The sequence below is a fragment of the Syngnathoides biaculeatus genome, chromosome 7 (assembly GCF_019802595.1).
Source record: "Syngnathoides biaculeatus isolate LvHL_M chromosome 7, ASM1980259v1, whole genome shotgun sequence".
NCBI classification, from domain to species: Eukaryota; Metazoa; Chordata; class Actinopteri; order Syngnathiformes; family Syngnathidae; genus Syngnathoides; species Syngnathoides biaculeatus.
In genome coordinates, this window is record NC_084646.1 from 32,860,529 (window position 1) to 32,879,005 (window position 18,477).

Below are 18,477 nucleotides of genomic sequence, written 5' to 3' on the forward strand. Positions count from 1 at the left end.
AACACTCTGCTGTTGACACGTCGATGTGGGATAACTGGATGAATTTGTTTGGTAGATGGAAGGGTGTCATTTTATCAATCTTCATCTCTCTGGCTGTCTTCACCTCTATTCTCACCCTCTGTGGATGCTGTTGCATTCCTTGTATTCGTTCTCTTTTAACCCATTTGATTGAGAAGGTGGCTGGTGCCCTAGCTGATGGCCGCGGTAATTATGTCCTCATCAGACCCCTACCCCGACACACTCCTCAAAATGATTTTACTGTTCCTATCGCTCCCCTTGAAAATGATACTAAACTTCCACCGCTTCCTGATTATCATGATGTTGACATGCCCCATGATAGCATAGCTCTTGCCCTTCTGTTCTACTGATATTTTTTGCGTGATATTACTTTTTTTTAGAAATGTTTTGCTGTTTTTGAGTTATCTAGTACTGTCCTGCAGGTTTAAAGCTTACGAGTGTTCTGAATCATGAGGCTTTGCACTTGTTAAAAGGTATGCTTGGGCAGCTACAGAGGGTTTTATGTTTTCCATATTTCTTGAAGTGTTACTTTTGGGATTTTCATGTTTGTTTTTGTGATCTATTTCAAAGATCAAGAGAGGGAATGAAGACTATTTTGCTTTTATTGTACTTTCATTTTTTGCTTAAATAATAATCTAAATACATTTTCACAGCCACGAAAGCGATTATCGGAGGTCAGCGTGGTTGTTTTGGGAGTATCAAGATGGCGGATATCTGCTTCCGGCGACTTCAGCCACGATGGCCAATGCGCTTTCCAGTCTTTAAAAAAAAAATTTTTTTTCGATCAGTGGTGCGGCAGAGGACCTGTTTTTCTTCTGTGACGGACGTGACGCAGTTTTCGCGGGAAACGGCTGCGTCGAAGGCACGGCGAGCTTCTTCGAGGGAATTTATAATTTGCCTCTAAACTACTTGTTCGAGTCAACCTTTTCAAAGGGTTCTATGCTTTAGAAGGGTAAATCAATATTCCTTGTTTTAATTCCAAGTCCAGAATGCAAACGAGATGGCGAGTACGACGAGTGTACAAGTGGCAAGGAGAACCTTTGAGATTTGACAGGAAGCTGAAAAACTTTGAATATAGGTGAGGACTTGCCTTTGACAAATGTTTAGATATTTTCCATTCAATTAATTTTTTTTTGACAACTGATAAGAACAGGCGTCTCTGGATAGAGCGATTTAATACCTTTAGGCTAGGAAGAAACGTTCAATTGTTACTTAATATTTGAGTGTTCATAACCAGCAATGTAAATCTAGTACGGATGAACATAAAAATACTCAGATATATTTGTGTGTGAAATATATGGTTATTCACACGCACAGATGCGTGTTGGTATATGTTCATTTGTACAGTTTTCGCACGAGAGATCAAGGTTACAGTTCGTGTGTTTGCGTTCTTGTGTCGTCTCCTCATGATTATGATGATGTCATGATTTAGGTCGCGGTAAATGAATCTAAACAAAGTTTTGTTTTGATAGTGATGAGTTGTTCAATGTTTGTTCTTGCATGTTTAGTTTCTATGTTGCGTTAGTTCCCCATATATACTAAGGAAAACACTCATATACCGGGACAATATTAGGTTTGTTTGTAGCTTAAATTATCACTCATTCTGCATAAAACAATAGTATTGACAATAGATGCATTCTAACATTTTGATATCTTGTACACATCCAGTACTTGATCAAATTTATCTTTGCCATAAAGACTGCAATATCTGGGGTATTTGGTGGATACCTAACCATCACATCTTGCACCCATCCACTCATAAACTGGTTGTGTGCATCTAGACCAGGGATCGGCAACCCACGGCTCTTTCATCGTTATGTTGTGGCTTGGAAAAATAAATGAGGCGTATAAAAAAAATGGTTCCTAGATATCTATATGTCTGTCTCAGAACTCGAGGGCTTTATTTCTTTAACAATACAGAATCACGCTTGACATAGGTACCTGTAAATTCACAACATATACCATAGAATAGTTGACTATCCTCTATGCCCCTCAAGGCTTTGGATTCTGTCTGTCTGATAAGCCTAGGATTAACGCAAAATTCAAAGGCTGAGTACTAAGTAGGTAAGTAGTTGATGGGGTTGATGGAAAGGATAGCAATGGACAATCATTGGCGATGAGATAAAGCGTAATCATATAAGACGTTATTTGTGTAAATCAAGAGGACCAAACTAAGTTGTAGCTGTAACAACCTGGAACTAGGAAAGCCAGATAGGCTCTAATTTATGTCGACCATCAAATTCATTTGTTCCTTAAATTTTTCTCAGGTAGGGGGGTCTCACTCAGACCAGGTTTGTTGTCGGGCTGTTGAGCTCTTAAAGCACGAGGCATGTAGGTTGTCTCTTGGGTGGAGACTTATCTGCTTCCCAGTTTGGAGCCTTTGGTATGTCGGATTGTTCAGGGTGAACTACAAGGTCGCCAATGAAGCCGTCATCGGGTCGTTCGTCAGGTGGTAGAGTTTCAGGTTGTGCCAGCTCCGGGGTCTTGATTGGTTCGTGGTCTGTCAGGGTAGTAGGCGTCTCAGGAGTTATTAAGACCGTGGGCAACCTTCCAATCCTTGCAACCGTGGGAGCAGGTGAGGGTAGTGTGGCCAGTGGGGCTCTGGCTAGCACTGGATGGTATAGTCGCAACAATCTCCTGTTTTGCAGAGTCACTCTTTCTGACCCATCAACTCTCTTTACATATTGGTAAAACTGACGGACCTCTATAATGATTCCAGTTTTGTCCCACTTGGTGGGATGGGGTTCGGTTTTCGTTTTGGATGCGGACACAGTCTCCGGACTGCTAGAGGGGGTAAGATGTGGGTGTTAGCTGAAAGTCTTTCAGCGTCCCTATGTGGCGATTCCCAAGAGCCTCTTCTCTGTTGCTCAAAGTCTCTTGCCACGTCTTGTGGGGTAGGTACTTGCCTGGGTGGATTGGTATGAAATCCTGGATTGGTCGTCTGAAGATGCACATCTCTGGGGAAAATCACGTGTCTCTGTCTGGTGTGTTGTGGTATTGGAGAATAGCGTGTTGAAATGCATCTGTGTCATGGCTACCATCGCAACTGGTGTTATCGATCATCATCGTCTTTATGGTCTTCACACCAATTTCCGACCCGTTTTTGCTGTGAGGCAAGGCTACAGACGAGAGGCAGTGATGAACTCCCCATATTGCACATGAATGCCAAACTGGCTAGTTTGTCTCTGTATTGGTAATGGAGTCTGAGTTCTGTTGGCAGGTTGTCCTTTGCCTCAGAGAATCCATTCTCAATTAGGTTAATCGATTAGATCATGGAGTCATCACTGTTGGTGGCTACACAAATATCGTTCCAGGTGATGGAGCTAACCCCTCCTAGAGAGTCCTATTCACGAGGGTGCAGTGTAGGGCTGTCTGGTTGTGCTCTGATGGCCATTAGTAAGCTGTGAGGCTTGGTCTGAAGGTTGTTGTCAGTGGAGACTGGAGTTGAATCATCGGACAGGCGAAGGTGACTTAGGTGTGTATGACATCTACCTGAATGAAAACCACCCTCAACATCATGTCCTTGCCTCGGAGTTCTGCATTTGGGTCTGGTACTTCGCCGCGTGCTCTTGACAATGCAGGAATGAGAATTTTCCGCGAATTTGCGGAAGTCTGAGTTTTTTTCAGCTAAAAATGTCATTGTTGTGAAACGTGTATCCAGGAGCATATCCAAACCAGGAAACAAAGGTAAGTTGGACATAAATTTCTCAAATATTATGTAATTGACAACTGTTAATACGATTAGGCCTATCTGTAGCACTGGCCCTGTAGATCATGCATTTTATCGCTCACTAATATTTTATGATCTCTCTCTCATACATACACACACATATATATATAAAAACCAATTGTATATTTATTTCTGAAGTATAACTCATCAAAATATACATCACACTCTCCGGACACGACACGCCTCCCAGACGGCAATTTACAGTCCTGCATAAAAATGGAAGTGACTTACTACAGCCTTGATTTGTAAAATCTTTCCAAACAAATATTCATCATATTCATTCATCCAGAAAATTCCAAACCAGGTGAGTTGTGGCCCAGCTTAACTATCTGCCAACAGGGTCATTAACCAACCCAATGTACCTTTCTGAATTGCGATCTTCAGCTCCGCCCCCGTTAGCTACAGTTGCCATACCCCACAATCTTCTAAAATGGCGATTGAACAAAATAGGTTTGAACTGGATCCTCTATCGTGTTTTCCAGATAATATTGGGGTATGTTTTTTTTGCTAAATGCGTCTACTTGTCCAAGAATGCGACAGAGAGGTCTCAACTATTTCATGCAAGGATATGTACACGGAATTAAGATTTTGGACGGAGCATACAGCGAAATGTTGACAATCGATGCAAAAAGGTTTGACGAAATGTGAAATCGTACTGAGCATGTAAAGCAGGGTGAGTACTTTTTACTTGGAAAGATCACGAGTAATATCATTGTAGTCTTTATAAGTGAGTGGGTGTATTGATTTGACTTGGCTCGTAATGGAACCCAGTTTTCTGTCTTAAAAGTCCGATGTGATGAAAATAGGCAAATGGACATTTCTCTTGCATGATATCGCGCATTTACGCATTACGAACCTAACTCATCGGCATAAAACATTACACACTTCATTTAGCAGGTCTATGATACACTAACAAAATGAAAGTTGTTCTCTCGCAATGTTTAAAGCACTAATAATAATGAAATCAAACTCAGAAGATACTACTCCCTCACGTACCTTCGAACGTACAGCTTTGTGTTTGTTGTTGTCCCCACACAAGTTGTACGCACGCTCTTCCGCGCGCCTTAATCCAACGTACACACTTCCTCAACTCTTTTTTTAGGCTTTGGAAAATGGATCAACCGAGCCCCTTGTCACCTAGCCGGATATCTTTTCATCAGAACTGCACGTTCCCCAAGCGCACCTAAGGACTATTTTGTTTGTAACATTATCTTTTCCAACCGCACGGGACCGATAACCAGCATTGCTTGTGGGACATGACCACATGAGGGGCGGGTCAAGCCAGGAATTAAGACAATGCGGCTATCTGATTGGCTATTAGGGTACAGGTGATTGACAGGTCGGAAAGGTCCATTCAACTAATGTGGGTCAAAGATGGAGCGGTAGAAAGCAGGTTCTTGGGCAGAAAGAGTGCACAGAGTTTATAACTGAATGTTGGGAATATGACAGGAAAATCTTGGGAGTTGGTTCACATGATGATTAGAGAGATGTTGATGTATGGGTATGTGCGTGTGTGTGTTGCGATTTGTTTTGAAAAATAAACTCTAAACTAGTTGAAATTAATTCCTTGTTGTTCATTGCCCATTTATTCGTTTCATTATAGTTTGTTTTATTTTACCGTCCATCCATTCCCTTAGATACTTATCCTGACAAGGTTCGCAGGGGTGCTGGAGCCTAACCCAGCTGTCACTGGGCAGAAGGCAGGGTATACCGTGAACTGATTGCCAAGAAATTGCGGGGCACATGGAGACAGACAGCAGTCGCAGTCACAATCACACCCCGGGGCAATTTAGAGTGTCCAATTCATGCATGTTTTTGGGATGTGGGAAGAAACCGGAGTGCCTGGAAAAAACTTAACGCAGGCACGGGGAGATAATGCAAACTCCACACGGGGAGGGCTTGGACTGAACCCTAGTCCTTATAAGTGAGGTGAAAAAGCTGGTCCACTGGTCCAGGGCCAGGACGAAAGTCACATAGCTCCTCCTGAATCTGAGATTTGACTTCCTGACAGACCTTCCTCTCCAGCATCCCTGAATAGATCTTACCAGGGAGGCTGAGGAGTTTGTTCCCCCTGTAGTTGGACACACACCCCAGTTTGCCAATCCAAAGGCACTGTCTCTAATGTCCAAGTGATTGTTGCAGAGGTGTGTCAACCAGGATAGCCCCATAACATCGTGAGCCTTGAGGAACTCTGGGTGAAACTCATCCACCCCTGCGGCTGGAAGGAGCTTTTTAACCAACTCGGTGACGTCAACCCCAGAAATGATAGGAGAGTCTGTCTCAGACTCAGATTCTGCTTCCTCATTGGAAGGCATGTCAGTGGAATTGAGGTGGTCTTGAAGTATTCTCCCCACTGACTCACAACGTCTTGAGTTGAGGTCAGCAGTGCCCCATCCTCATGATACAGTTTACTGTGCACCGCTTCCCCCTCCTGAGATGGTGGACCAGAATTTCCTCGGAGCAGTCTTTAAAGTCGTTCTCCATGGTCTCACCGAACTCCTCCTACACCTAAGTTTTTGCCCCAATGACCACCCAACCATATGTGGAACATAGTCCACTTAGACTCAATGTTCTCTGGTTCCCCGAGAACATGGGCAAAGTTCTGTCGAAGGTAGGAGTTGAAACTCTTTCTGACAGGGGATTCTACTAGCCGTTCCCATCAGACCCTGAAAATATGTTTGGGCGTGCCACATCGGACCGGCATATTTACCCACCGTCTGAGCCAACTCACCACCAAATGGTGATCAGTGGACACCCTTATACCTAAACCTGTTCGTTATGGACAACCCGTGATGGGTACAGGAACAACACCGTTCAGGTTATGATCGGAAGAGACGTTCTTCCCTGTCACACCCTTACAGGTCTCAGTCATTGCCCACGTGAGTGTTGAAGTTCCCAAGCAGAATTATGGAGTTCCTAGAAGGAGCATCATCCAGCACTACCACTACTACTTTTCTTTTCGGCTTTTCCCATTAAGGGGCGCCACAGCGTGTGATCTTGTTCCATGTAAGCCTATCTCCTGCATCTTCCTCTTGAACAACTATTACCCTCATGTCTTCCCTCACAACATCCATCAACCTTGTCTTTGGTCTTCCTCTCGCTCTTTTGCCTGGCAGTTCCATCCGCAGCACCCTTCTACCAATGTATTCACTCTCTTACTTCTGGACATGTCCAAACCATCGAAGTCTGCCCTCTCCTTCACCTTGTGAACGAAACACCCAAGTTTAACTAGACCTCAAATGAGCTCATTTCTAATCCCAATACAGCCTGCTCACTTCTAGGGAGAACCTAAACGTCTTCATTTCTGCCACCTCGCTCTGCTACCTGTTGTCTCTAATCCATACATCATGGCTGGGCTCACCACTGTTTAAAACTTTGCCCTTCATCTGTGCAGACTCTTCTGTCACATAACACACTTGACTGCTTTCGCCAGCTTTTCCAACCCGCTCATATCTGTTTTTTCACTTCCTCACATTATTCACCATTGGTCTGGATTGTGGACCCAATGTATATGAAGTTGTCCACCTTCGTTATCTCTTCCCCATGGAGCCTCACTCTTCCCCCTCCGCCTCTCTGATTCATGCACATATATTCTGTTTTACTTAGGATAATCCTTCATTCTTCTCCTTTCCATTGCATGCCTCCATCTTTCCAATTGTTCCTCCACCTTTTCCCTGCTTTCACTGCAGATCACAATGCTATCTGCGATCATCATGGGCCAATGTCTAAGCTCATTTGTCACCCCATCCATTACCACAGCAAAGAGGAAGGGACTCGGAACTGATTCGTGATGCAGTCCCACCTCGACCTTAAATTCTTCTGTCACACCGACCTCACCACTGTTCAGCTGCTGTAATACATGTCCTGTACTTTTCTGACGCACTTCTCCACCACACCAGATTCAAGGATGCAGTTCCACAGTTCCTCTCTTAGTACTCTGTCATAGACTTTCTCTAGAGCCACAAAGACAGAATGTTTCTCCTTTTGACCTTCTCTGTACTTTTCCACTAGCATTCTCAAGGCAAATAATGCATCTGTGGTGCTCTTTCTAAGCATGAAACCATACTGTTACTCGCAAATACTTCTGTCCTGACACCAGTCAATACATTTCCATCTCTATCCTTAATTCCCCATCGTTGCTGTATATTCTTCCAATCTCTATCCCTCTGTCTGGCTAATCTGGAAAGATCTTTTTCTCCTTTCATGCCCGACCTGATGTACATGTCATCATATGCCTCTTGTTTAGCCTTTGCCACCTTTTCCTTAGCCCTACGTCACATCTTAATGTATTCCTTTCGCCTCTCCTCAGTTCTGCCATTGTCCCAGTTCTTCTTCGCCAAGCTCTTTCCTTGTATGACTTCCTGTATTTTGGGGTTCCACCACCAAGTCTCCTTCTCTTCTTTCCTACGAGAAGACACACAAAGTACTCTCCTGCCTGTCTCTCTGATCACCTTGGCTGTAGTAGTCCAGTCTTTCGGAAGCTCCTCTTCTCCATCAAGAGCCCGTCTTACCTCTTTCCAAAAGGCCACACATTATTTTTTTCTCAGCTTCCAGCACATGGTTTCTCCACCACCAGTCATCCTACATGCCAACATCCCATGCTGTCGAGCTACACTCTCCCCAACCACTACCTTACAGTCAGTAACCTCCTTCAGATTACTTTGCCTGCACAAAATGTAATCCACCTGCATGCTTCTACCCCACTCTTTCAGGTCACCATAATTTTCTGCCTCTTCTGGGGGAAAAAAAGTGTTCAAAACTGCTATTTCCATCCTTTTTGCAAAGTCCACCTCCATCTGTCCTTCAAACGTCCTTACCTACCTTCATCCATTCTGTTTCATCCATCAACATGTCCATTACAATCTCCACCAATCACAACTCTCTCTGTGTCTAGAATGCTCAGAACTACTTCAGAATTTCTCTTTCAACTCTAGGTCACATCCTACCTGTGCGCTATAGCCGCTAATCACATTATACATCATCAGAGTTCGTAAGCCTTATTGACCAATTGTGTAAAAACAAGGAATTTTTTCTCCGGCAGTCGGTGTTGCCCTTGTACGACATTCAGAAAAAAAGAACAACAAAGTAACAAAAACAAAGAACAGACATTTCTGTTTCTAGGAACTATTGCTTGTTAGAGTCACAGATGTGTAAGATGTAAAGTCTTCTTCATTTAGAACAGGTAGGAGATAAGAGTGTGTCAACGTCCAACGTTGTGTTCAGCTTGTACAGAGTGCATTTACCCGTTCGGGGTTCCCGTTATAGACCAATGTAATGACAGTTGTGCAAAGGGAGCAGTTTAAAGTGATGGTGTGATAGTCAACAAAATATATTAATAACAGTAATTGGAGCTGCAAGATGTGAGTCTGTGTGCCAACAGTGTCAAAAGGCATAAAATAGTAGGTTCGCTGATCAAGAATGTAATTAGTTAATTGCCAGAGGGGAGAAAAACTTGCATTGATCGGGAGCGCTTTCCTGATGGAAGGAGCTGGAAAAGCTGGTGGCCGGGATGTCAGGGGTCCGAAAGGATCCTGCTCGCTCTGGACCTAGTTCGCGTTGCGTGCGAGTCTTAAATAGTTCGTAGAGTGGTGCCGACAATCCGTTCAGCAATTTTGATTTCCCGTTGCAGTCGGAGTTTGTCCTTTTTTGTGTCTGCCCCAAACCAGACTGCAATGGAGATACACAGTACTGATTGGATGACCTTCAATTTCAAGTTTGTCTTACGAAGCCACTCCGTGGTTTTCCTGGCTGTGAGCTTCGGGTCATTGTCATGTTGAAAGACCCAGCCACGACCCATCTTCAATGCTCTGATGAGGGAAAGAGGTTGTTCCCCAAAATCTCGCAATCCATGGCCGCAGTCATCCTCTCTTTAATAAAGCGCAGTCATTCTGTCCCATGTGCAGAAAAACACCCCCAAAGCATGATGGTACCACCCCCAGGCTTCACAGTAGGAATGGTGTTCTTGGGATGGAACTCATCATTTGTCTTCCTCCAAACATGGTTAGTAGAATTATGACCTAAAAGTTCCATTTTAGTCTCATCTGACCACAAAACCTTCTCCCATCACTCCTCTGTATAATCCAAATGGTCATTGGCAAACTTAAGACGGGCCTTGACATGTGCTGGTTTAAGCAGGGGAACCTTGCGTGCCATGCATAATTTCAAACAATGACCTCTTGGTGTATTACCAACAGTCACCTTGGAAACTGTGGTCCCACCTCTTTTCAGTTCATTGACCAATTCCTGTCATATAGTCCTGGGCTGATTCCTCACCTTTCTAAGGATCATTGAGACCCCACGAGGTGATATCTTGCATGGGGGTCCTCTCCGATTTGAGATTGACCGTCATGTTTAGCTTCTTCCATTTTCTAATAATCGCTCCAACAGTGGACCTTTTTTCACCAAGCTGCTTGGCAATTTCTCCGTAGCCCTTTCCAGCCATGTGGAGTTGTACAATTTTTGTCTCTGGTGTCTTTGGACAGCTCTTTGGTCTTGGCCATGTTACAAGTTTGAGTCTTACTGATTGTATGGGGTGGACAGGTGTCTTTATGCAGCTAACAACCTCACACAGGTGTATCTGATTCAGAATAAGACACGGAGTAGAGGTGGACTTATAAAGGCGGTCTAACAGGTCTTTGAGGGTCAGAATTCTAGCTGACAGACAGGTGTTGAAATACTTATTTGCAGCTGTATCACACAAATTGTTAAAAAATCATACATTGTGATTTCTGGATTTTTCTTTTTAGATTATCTCTCTCACAGTAGACATACATCTACAATGAAAATTTCAGACCCCTCCGTGATTTCAAAGTGGGAGAACTTGCAATATAACAGGGTGTTCAAATACTCATTTTCTTCACTGTATGGCCTTCGTGACGCAACTCTGGATTCTTCCAGGCATGGGACCGGCCTACAGATTACACTAGTTTGTGCTCCCTTAAGGCTGGATTATTATTTTTTTGGGGGGTAATTTTTTACCGTGTAGCTTTAGTTTACAGTGTAATGTCTAGCCATGTAAGGGGGGAAAGGAATGGTGATATATGAATATAAATGATCTTTGTGTATGACTTTGTTGAGCAAGTTCTGTATTTTCCAGATGACAAACCTCTCCTTTTTACAAGCACTGTAAATTATGCAACATATTTAATGATGCAGATATTTTCTTTTTTTTTTGGTTGCTAGTGGTTGCTATGAGTTTAAAAGTAGAACAAAATCTTGTTCAGACAAAATGGTTAAAACATGGCCATTCCCTACAATGCTCTTTGGTTTGGGCCTGTGCAGATGCCTCCAATGACGCACGTGGAAGAAAATCTTCAACTGTGCATAGCAGAAGAAAAAAATTACCTTAAATGCGGACAGCAAAAGAAGACTGAACCTCAATTGCATGTAGAAGAAAAAGATACCCCTACTGTGTGTGGACAAAGAATGCACTAGTTTTTGGTGCCCTTAAAGCACGACGTGCACGAAATTAACATAGAATGTTTGAATTTAATTAATCTAAGATCTTTCACAAAAATTGTCCGCGTGTGAAGGTCTGCCTTTTCTGAGATCTGCCAGTGGAATTTAAAGGAAGACTTTGTTGAAACTAATAGGAATGGGAGCACACATTAAGTGTTAGTAGATGAGTGTTCAGTGTTTCTTTTAATGGCAGAGTTATCCACAGATTTCACAGAGGTGAAAGAAGGAGAAATTTGGGTGCGTTTTCTCAGTATTGTTACACAACACGTAGCCATCTTGGCTTAGCTAGAACGAATGGTCTGTATTGCTAAGCACTGGCGACGTCAGGGGCAGAGTCAAGGATGTTTCTTCCGCGTTTGGCTGTGTAAGCAGATTTTGCTTGGATTTCAAAAATGTTCTTTATTTTCTATTTTTTTTCAATTAATGTCCAAAATATATGTAATAATATTACTTCACGTTGGAGGGTTTATTGTACATATGAAATTTGGGGAGAGTCTTCCTTTAAATGCATGGAGCAGCATTTAATAATCTACTATTACCAAAATATTAAAAGATTGCTACATGAGGAAGAAAGTACGTCACTGGTACCTTGAGATGAAAATGATATTGAGAACGACAGAGACTGAAATAGTGTGTGACGGAGACGTTTTGAGGCTCTTCAACTACTGAAGATGACAATGGTAGTTGTTTGAGTGAACAGGAAGAGGGGGAATAAAAACAATTACTTTTCTGTTGTGTTTAAGATGTTTGACTGCTGTGCTAGAGTGAGTGTTTGGAAACAAGGTATGTAAATCAACATTTTCAATCTGAATATCTAATTTCACAGCATACCACCACATCCGGTATATATTTGCAGTGTATGTATGGTCAGGTGCTTCTTGTGTATTGGGGGGGGACTCTTCACAGAATGGGCGGGGCTTATCCAGTGCGCGCTGCCATCCGTAAAATACAGTAGGCATTTTAAAACAATTGTTTACCAATGATTTAAAGTACAAATTCAACCTGGTATGTAAAATAAATAATTTTGTCAGCCACTGCTTGTTTCAGACAAATGTTTTGTTTCCATGAAATCTTGGAAATGTATCTGGAGTAACGCCCTAGCTACTTCATTAAACTACATCCCAATTAAGACAACTATTCATCAACGAGGATGGTTATGCTCTCCCTCTCCAAAAACAGTTATAACCAAATCGCTACCAGTGCAAAGATTAATCTACGGCCCTGACTCATAAAGTACAAATAAATACACTCCTCATTGTGTGCTGAATCATATGTCAACATACATCATATTGGATGTAGCCACGTAAATCAATCTGTCCTATTTATTTGCTGCTTGGAAATAAAGCAACTGTTCCTTCAAGCCAGAATTAATCGGATTCAGACTAAAATATTCGTTTTGATTGTACTGTATATTGTCATTGTAGTGCTACCTTTTGTAAAAGTTTGTATAGAGGCCTGGGGTACGATGCACTCATACCAAGCATGGGATTTGCAGTTAAGTCTAGTCATTTAATTTGACTTCAGCCTTTTTCCATTGTTGTTGTTCACATAAAAATGTTGTACTTTGATAACAAATCCTGTATGTATTCGATCCAGATGGAATATCTGAAAATAAAACAGTAGTTTGTAAACAGTTTCCTTGAGACTTTTTTATCTTGTCAGTAGTTATTCTTAATAAATCATTGCAAGTCAAATGTTTGGAATCTTAATGAAGCTCACAATATACTGCGTCTTTCTGTTTCAGCTCTTTGGCCATCAGTGTGGAGGGTCTACCCAGGCCCAACATCATTAACACTGGTCAATGCATTCTTATTGAGGGTGAGGAAGAAGACAACCCTTATGTTGCCAAAGTTAACAAGTTGTTTGGGGACGGTGAGTCACAGATGATGGGAATTGAGACAATGTGTTCCATAGAAAAGGTCATTCCGTACAATGCATTACTCATTGCTTGTGGAAATATCTGTTGATAAAATCACCCCAGCCCCACAAGAAAATTTTCACCAATTGTGGTTTACTTTATGACAAAGAAATATTAAAATGTTTCACCTCACCTCAGTAGTCTTGGGTCAAAAGCAGTCTTTTTATTACATGGACTTATGTAGAACAACAATATAGTGGTACCTTGAATTACGAGTAACTTTACATACAGAGTTTTACGAGTAACGGCGTGGGGCTGGGACAACTTTGTCTGCATTTTTTTCAGAGCCAGGATTTGACATACAAATGACTGCCGCCAGTATGTGACACTGTGATTGTGAAGATGCTGAAACACACAGGTTCCACTTAGCTTTTCGAGCATCACTTGTTTTATTTCCACGTGTGCAGCCCGGCTTAGAATGCAGCCCTATGGGGGCACAAACCAGTGCAATCTGTAGGCCGGTCCCAAGCCCGGATAAATGCAGAGGGTTGCGTCAGGAAGGGCATCCGGCGTAAAAACTGTGCCAAACAAATATGAGCGTTCATCTAAAGAATCCCATACCGGATCGGTCGTGCCCCGGGTTAACAACGCCCGCCCCCGGCACTGCTAACCTGCAGGGCGTCGGTGGAAATTCAGCTACTGTGGGTCGAAGACAAAGAAGAGGAGGAAACCGGATCCAGCGTCAGAAGAAAAAGAGGAATGCACAGAGCCTACAACTGAGTGTAGGGACTTGGAATGTTGGGACTATGACAGGAAAAGCACAGGAGTTGGTTGACATGATGATTAGGAGAAAGGTTGATATTCTGTGCATCCAAGAGAGCAGGTGGAAAGGTAGTAAGGCTAGAAGTTTGGGAGCAGGGTTTAAATTATTCTACCACGGAGTAGATGGGAAGAGAAATGGAGTAGGGGTTATTTTAAAGGAAGAGCTGGCTAAGAATGTCTTGGAGGTGAAAAGAGTATCAGATCGAGTCATGAGACTAAAATTTGAAATTGAGGGTGTTATGTATAATGTGGTTAGCGGCTATGCACCACAGGTAGGATGTGACCAAGAGTTGAAAGAGAAATTCTGGAAGGAACTAGATGAAGTAGTTCTGAGCATCCCAGACAGCGAGAGAGTTGTGATTGGTGCAGATTGTAATGGACATATTGGTAAAGGAAACAGGGGCGATGAAGAAGTGATGGGTAAGTACGGCATCCAGGAAAGGAACTTTGAAGGGCAGATGGTGGTGGACTTTGCAAAAAGGATGGAGATGGCTGTAGTGAACACTTATTTCCAGAAGAGGGAGGAACATATAGTGACCTACAAGAGCGGCGGTAGAACCACGCAGGTAGATTATATTTTGTGCAGACGATGTAATCTGAAGGAGGTTACTGACTGTAAAGTAGTGGTAGGGGAGAGTGTAGCTCGACAGCATAGGATTGTAGTATGTAGGATGATTCTGGTGGTGGGTAGGAAGATTAAGAAGACAAAGGTAGAGCAGAGAACCATGTGGTGGAAGCTGAAAAAGGAAGAATGTTGTGCAGCCTTCCGGAAAGAGGTGAGACAGGCTCTCGATGGACAACCGAAGCTCCCGGAAGACTGGACGACAACAGCCAAGGTGATCAGAGGGACAGGCAGGAGAGTACTTGGTGTGTCATCTGGTAGGAAAGGGGAGAAGGAGACTTGGTGGTGGAACCCCAAAATACAGGGAGTCATACAAGGAAAGAGATTAGCGAAGAAGAAGTGGGATACTGAGAGGACTGAGGAGAGGCGAAAGGAGTACATCGAGATGCGACGTAGGGCAAAGGTAGAGGTGGCAAAGGCTAAACAAGAGGCATATGAAGACATGTACACCAGGTTGGACACGAAAGAAGGAGAAAAGGATCTCTACAGGTTGGCCAGACAGAGGGATAGAGATGGGAAGGATGTGCAGCAGGTCAGGGTGATTAAGGATAGAGATGGAAATGTGTTGACCTGTGCCGGTAGTGTACTAAATAGATGGAAAGAATACTTTGAGAAGTTGATGAATGAAGAAAATGAGAGAGAAGGAAGAGTTGAAGAGGCAAGAGTGAAGGACCAGGAAGTGGAAATGATTACTAAGGGGGAAGTCAGAAAGGCACTACAAAGGATGAAAACTGGAAAGGCAGTTGGTCCTGATGACATACCGGTAGAGGTATGGAAGCAATTTGGAGAGATGGCTGTGGAGTTTTTGACCAACTTATTCAACAGAATACTAGCGGGCGAAAAGATGCCTGAAGAATGGAGGAAAAGTGTTCTAGTTCCCATTTTTAAGAACAAAGGGGATGTTCAGAGCTGTGGGAACTATAGAGGAATAAAGTTGATGAGCCACACAATGAAGTTATGGGAAAGAGTAGTGGAGGCTAGACTCAGGACAGAAGTATCTGCGAGCAACAGTATGGTTTCATGCCTAGAAAGAGTACCACAGATGCATTATTTGCCTTGAGGATGCTCGTGGAAAAGTACAGAGAAGGTCAGAAGGCGCTACATTGCGTCTTTGTGGATCTAGAGAAAGCCTATGACAGAGTACCAAGAGAGGAACTGTGGTACTGCATGCGTAAGTCTGGTGTGGCAGAGAAGTATGTTAAAATAGTACAGGACATGTATGATGGCAGCAGAACAATGGTGAGGTGTCCCTTAGGTGTGACAGAGGAATTTAAGGTGGAGGTGGGACTGCATCAGGGATCAGCTCTGAGCCCCTTCCTGTTTGCAGTGGTAATGGATAGGCTGACAGATGAGGTTAGACTGGAATCCCCTTGGACCATGATGTTCGCAGATGATATTGTCATATGCAGTGAAAGCAGGGAGCACGCAGAGGAACAATTGGAAAGATGGAGACATGCACTGGAAAGGAGAGGAATGAAGATTAGCCGAAGTAAAACAGAATATATGTGCGTGAATGAGAAAAGTGGAGGGGGAAGAGTGAGGCTACAGGGAGAAGAGATAGCGAGGGTCGACGACTTCAAATACTTGGGGTCAACAATACAGAGCAATGGAGAGTGTGGTCAGGAAGTGAAGAAACGGGTCCAAGCAGGTTGGAACAGCTGGCGAAAGGTGTCTGGTGTGTTATGTGACAGAAGAGTGTCTGCTTGGATGAAGGGCAAAGTTTACAAAACAGTGGTGAGGCCGGCCATGATGTACGGATTAGAGACAGTGGCACTGAAGAAGAAACAACAGGAATCTGAACTGGAGGTGGCAGAAATGAAGATGTTGAGGTTCTCGCTCGGAGTGAGCAGGTTGGATAGGATTAGAAATGAGCTCATTAGAGGGACAGCCAAAGCTGGATGTTTTGGAGACAAGATTCGAGAGAGTAGACTTCGATGGTTTGGACATGTTCAGAGGCGAGAGAGTGAGTATATTGGTAGAAGGATGCTGAGGATGGAGCTCCCAGGCAAAAGAGCGAGAGGAAGACCAAAGAGAAGGTTTATGGATGTGGTGAGGGAAGACATGAGGGCAGTTGGGGTTAGAGAGGAAGATGCAGGAGATAGGCTAAGATGGCAAAAGATGACACGCTGTGGCGACCCCTAACGGGACAAGCCGAAAGGAAAAGAAGAAGAAGAAGTGCAGCCCGGCTTAGGAGCCTCTGTGTTCAGCTGTGCTCGCATTTTATGTCTTACTTAGTACAAGTGAATATCCTGTCCTTGAGCCATCACCTTATCGTGGTGGAGGGGTTTGTGTCCTGTTGATCCTAGGCACTAAGTTGTCTGGGGCTTCACGCCCCTGCTAGGGTTAGCCGTGGCAAACAGGTTCTAGGTGAGGGACCAGACACGTGTGTGACACGGAGAGGACTGAGGAGAGGTGTAAAGAATACATTGAGATGGGTCGTAGGGCAAAGGTAGAGGTGGCGAAGGCTAAACAAGAAAGATATGACGACATGTACTCCAAGTTGGATACGAAAGAAGGAGAAAAGGAGCACTACAGGTTGGCCAGACCGTGGGATAGAGATGGGAAGGATGTGCAGCAAGTTAGGTGATTAAGGATAGCGATGGAAATATGTTGACTGGTGCCAGTAGTGCGCTAAGTAGATGCAAAGAGTACTTTGAGAAGTTAATGAAGAAAATGGGAGAGAAGGTACAGTTGAAGAGGCAAGCGTGAATGACCAGCAAGTGGCTTTGATTAGTAAGGGAGTAGTTAGAAAGGTACTGAACAAAATGAAAAATGGAAAGACAGTTGGTCCCGATGACATACCAGTGGAGGTATGGAAGCAATTTGGTGAGGTGGCTGTGGAGTTTTTGACAAACCTATTCAATAGAATACTAGCGGGAGAGAAGATGCCAGAAGAATGGAGGAAAAGTGTGCTAGTCCTCATTTTTAAGAACAAAGGCGATGTTTAAAACTGTGGAAACTACAGAGGAAAAAAGATGAGCCACACAATGAAGTTATGAGAAAGAGTAGTGGAGTCTAGACTCAGGACAGAAGTAAGTATCTGCGAGCAACAGTATCGTTTCATGCCTAGAAAGAGAACCAAAGATGCGCTATTTGCCTTGAGGATGCTGATGGAAAAGTACAGAAGAAGGTCAGAAGGAGCTACATTGTGTCTTTGTAGACCTAAAGAAAGCCTATGACAGAGTACCAAGAGAGGAACTATGGTACTGCATGCGCATGTTTGGTGTGGCGGAGAAAGATGTTAAAATAGTACAGTACATGTATGAGGGTAGCAGAACAGCGATGAGATGTGCTGTTGGTGTGTCAGAAGAATTTAAGGTAGAGGTGGGACTGCATCAGGGACCCACGCTCAGCCTCTTCCTGTTTCTCGGTAGTAATGTATAGGCTGACAGACGAGGTTAGACTGGATTCCCCTTGGTCCATGATGTTCGCAGATGATATTGTGATCTGCAGGGAACAGGCGGAGGAACAGTAAGAAAGATGGAGGTATGCACTGGAAAGGAGAGGAATGAAGATTAGCCGTTGTAAAACAATGTATGTGCGTGAATGAGAGGGACGGAGGAGGAAGAGTGAAGCTCCAGGGAGAAGAGAGAGCAAAGGTGGATGACTTCAAATACTTGGCGTCATCAATACAGAGCAATGGAGAGTTTGATAAGGAGGTGAAGAAACGGGTACAAGCGGAGTGGAAGAGTTGGCGGAAGGTGTCTGGTGTTCTATGTGACAGAAGAGTATCCGCCAGGATGAAGTGCAAAATTTATAAAACAGTGGTGAGGCTGGCGATGATGTATGGATTAGCGACAGTGGCCCTGAAGAAGCAACAGGAAGCAGAACTTGAGGTAGCAGAATTGAAGATGTTGAGGTTCTTGCTTGGTGTGAACCTGTTGGATAGGATTAGAAATGAGCTAATTTGAGGGACAGCCAAAGTTGGATGTTTTGGAGACAAGGTGAGAAAGAACAGACTTCGATGGT

At 43.6% G+C, this 18,477-nt stretch overlaps 1 protein-coding gene across 4 annotated transcripts in view; it reads left to right on the top strand.

The window, feature by feature from the left end:
* Positions 1 to 816: 816 nt before the first annotated feature.
* Positions 817 to 18,477, top strand: part of orc1 (origin recognition complex, subunit 1) — a 116,065-nt gene continuing 98,404 nt past the window's right edge. For 3 of the 4 annotated variants that reach the window (XM_061825621.1, XM_061825622.1, XM_061825623.1), the window contains exons 1-2: positions 817 to 1,096; positions 12,951 to 13,078. In XM_061825621.1, the coding sequence (XP_061681605.1) occupies positions 1,008 to 1,096; positions 12,951 to 13,078 (217 nt within the window). In that variant the 5' untranslated portion in view covers positions 817 to 1,007. The remainder of the gene's footprint in view (positions 1,097 to 12,950; positions 13,079 to 18,477) is intronic. The other variant, XM_061825624.1, reaches the window with a different exon arrangement.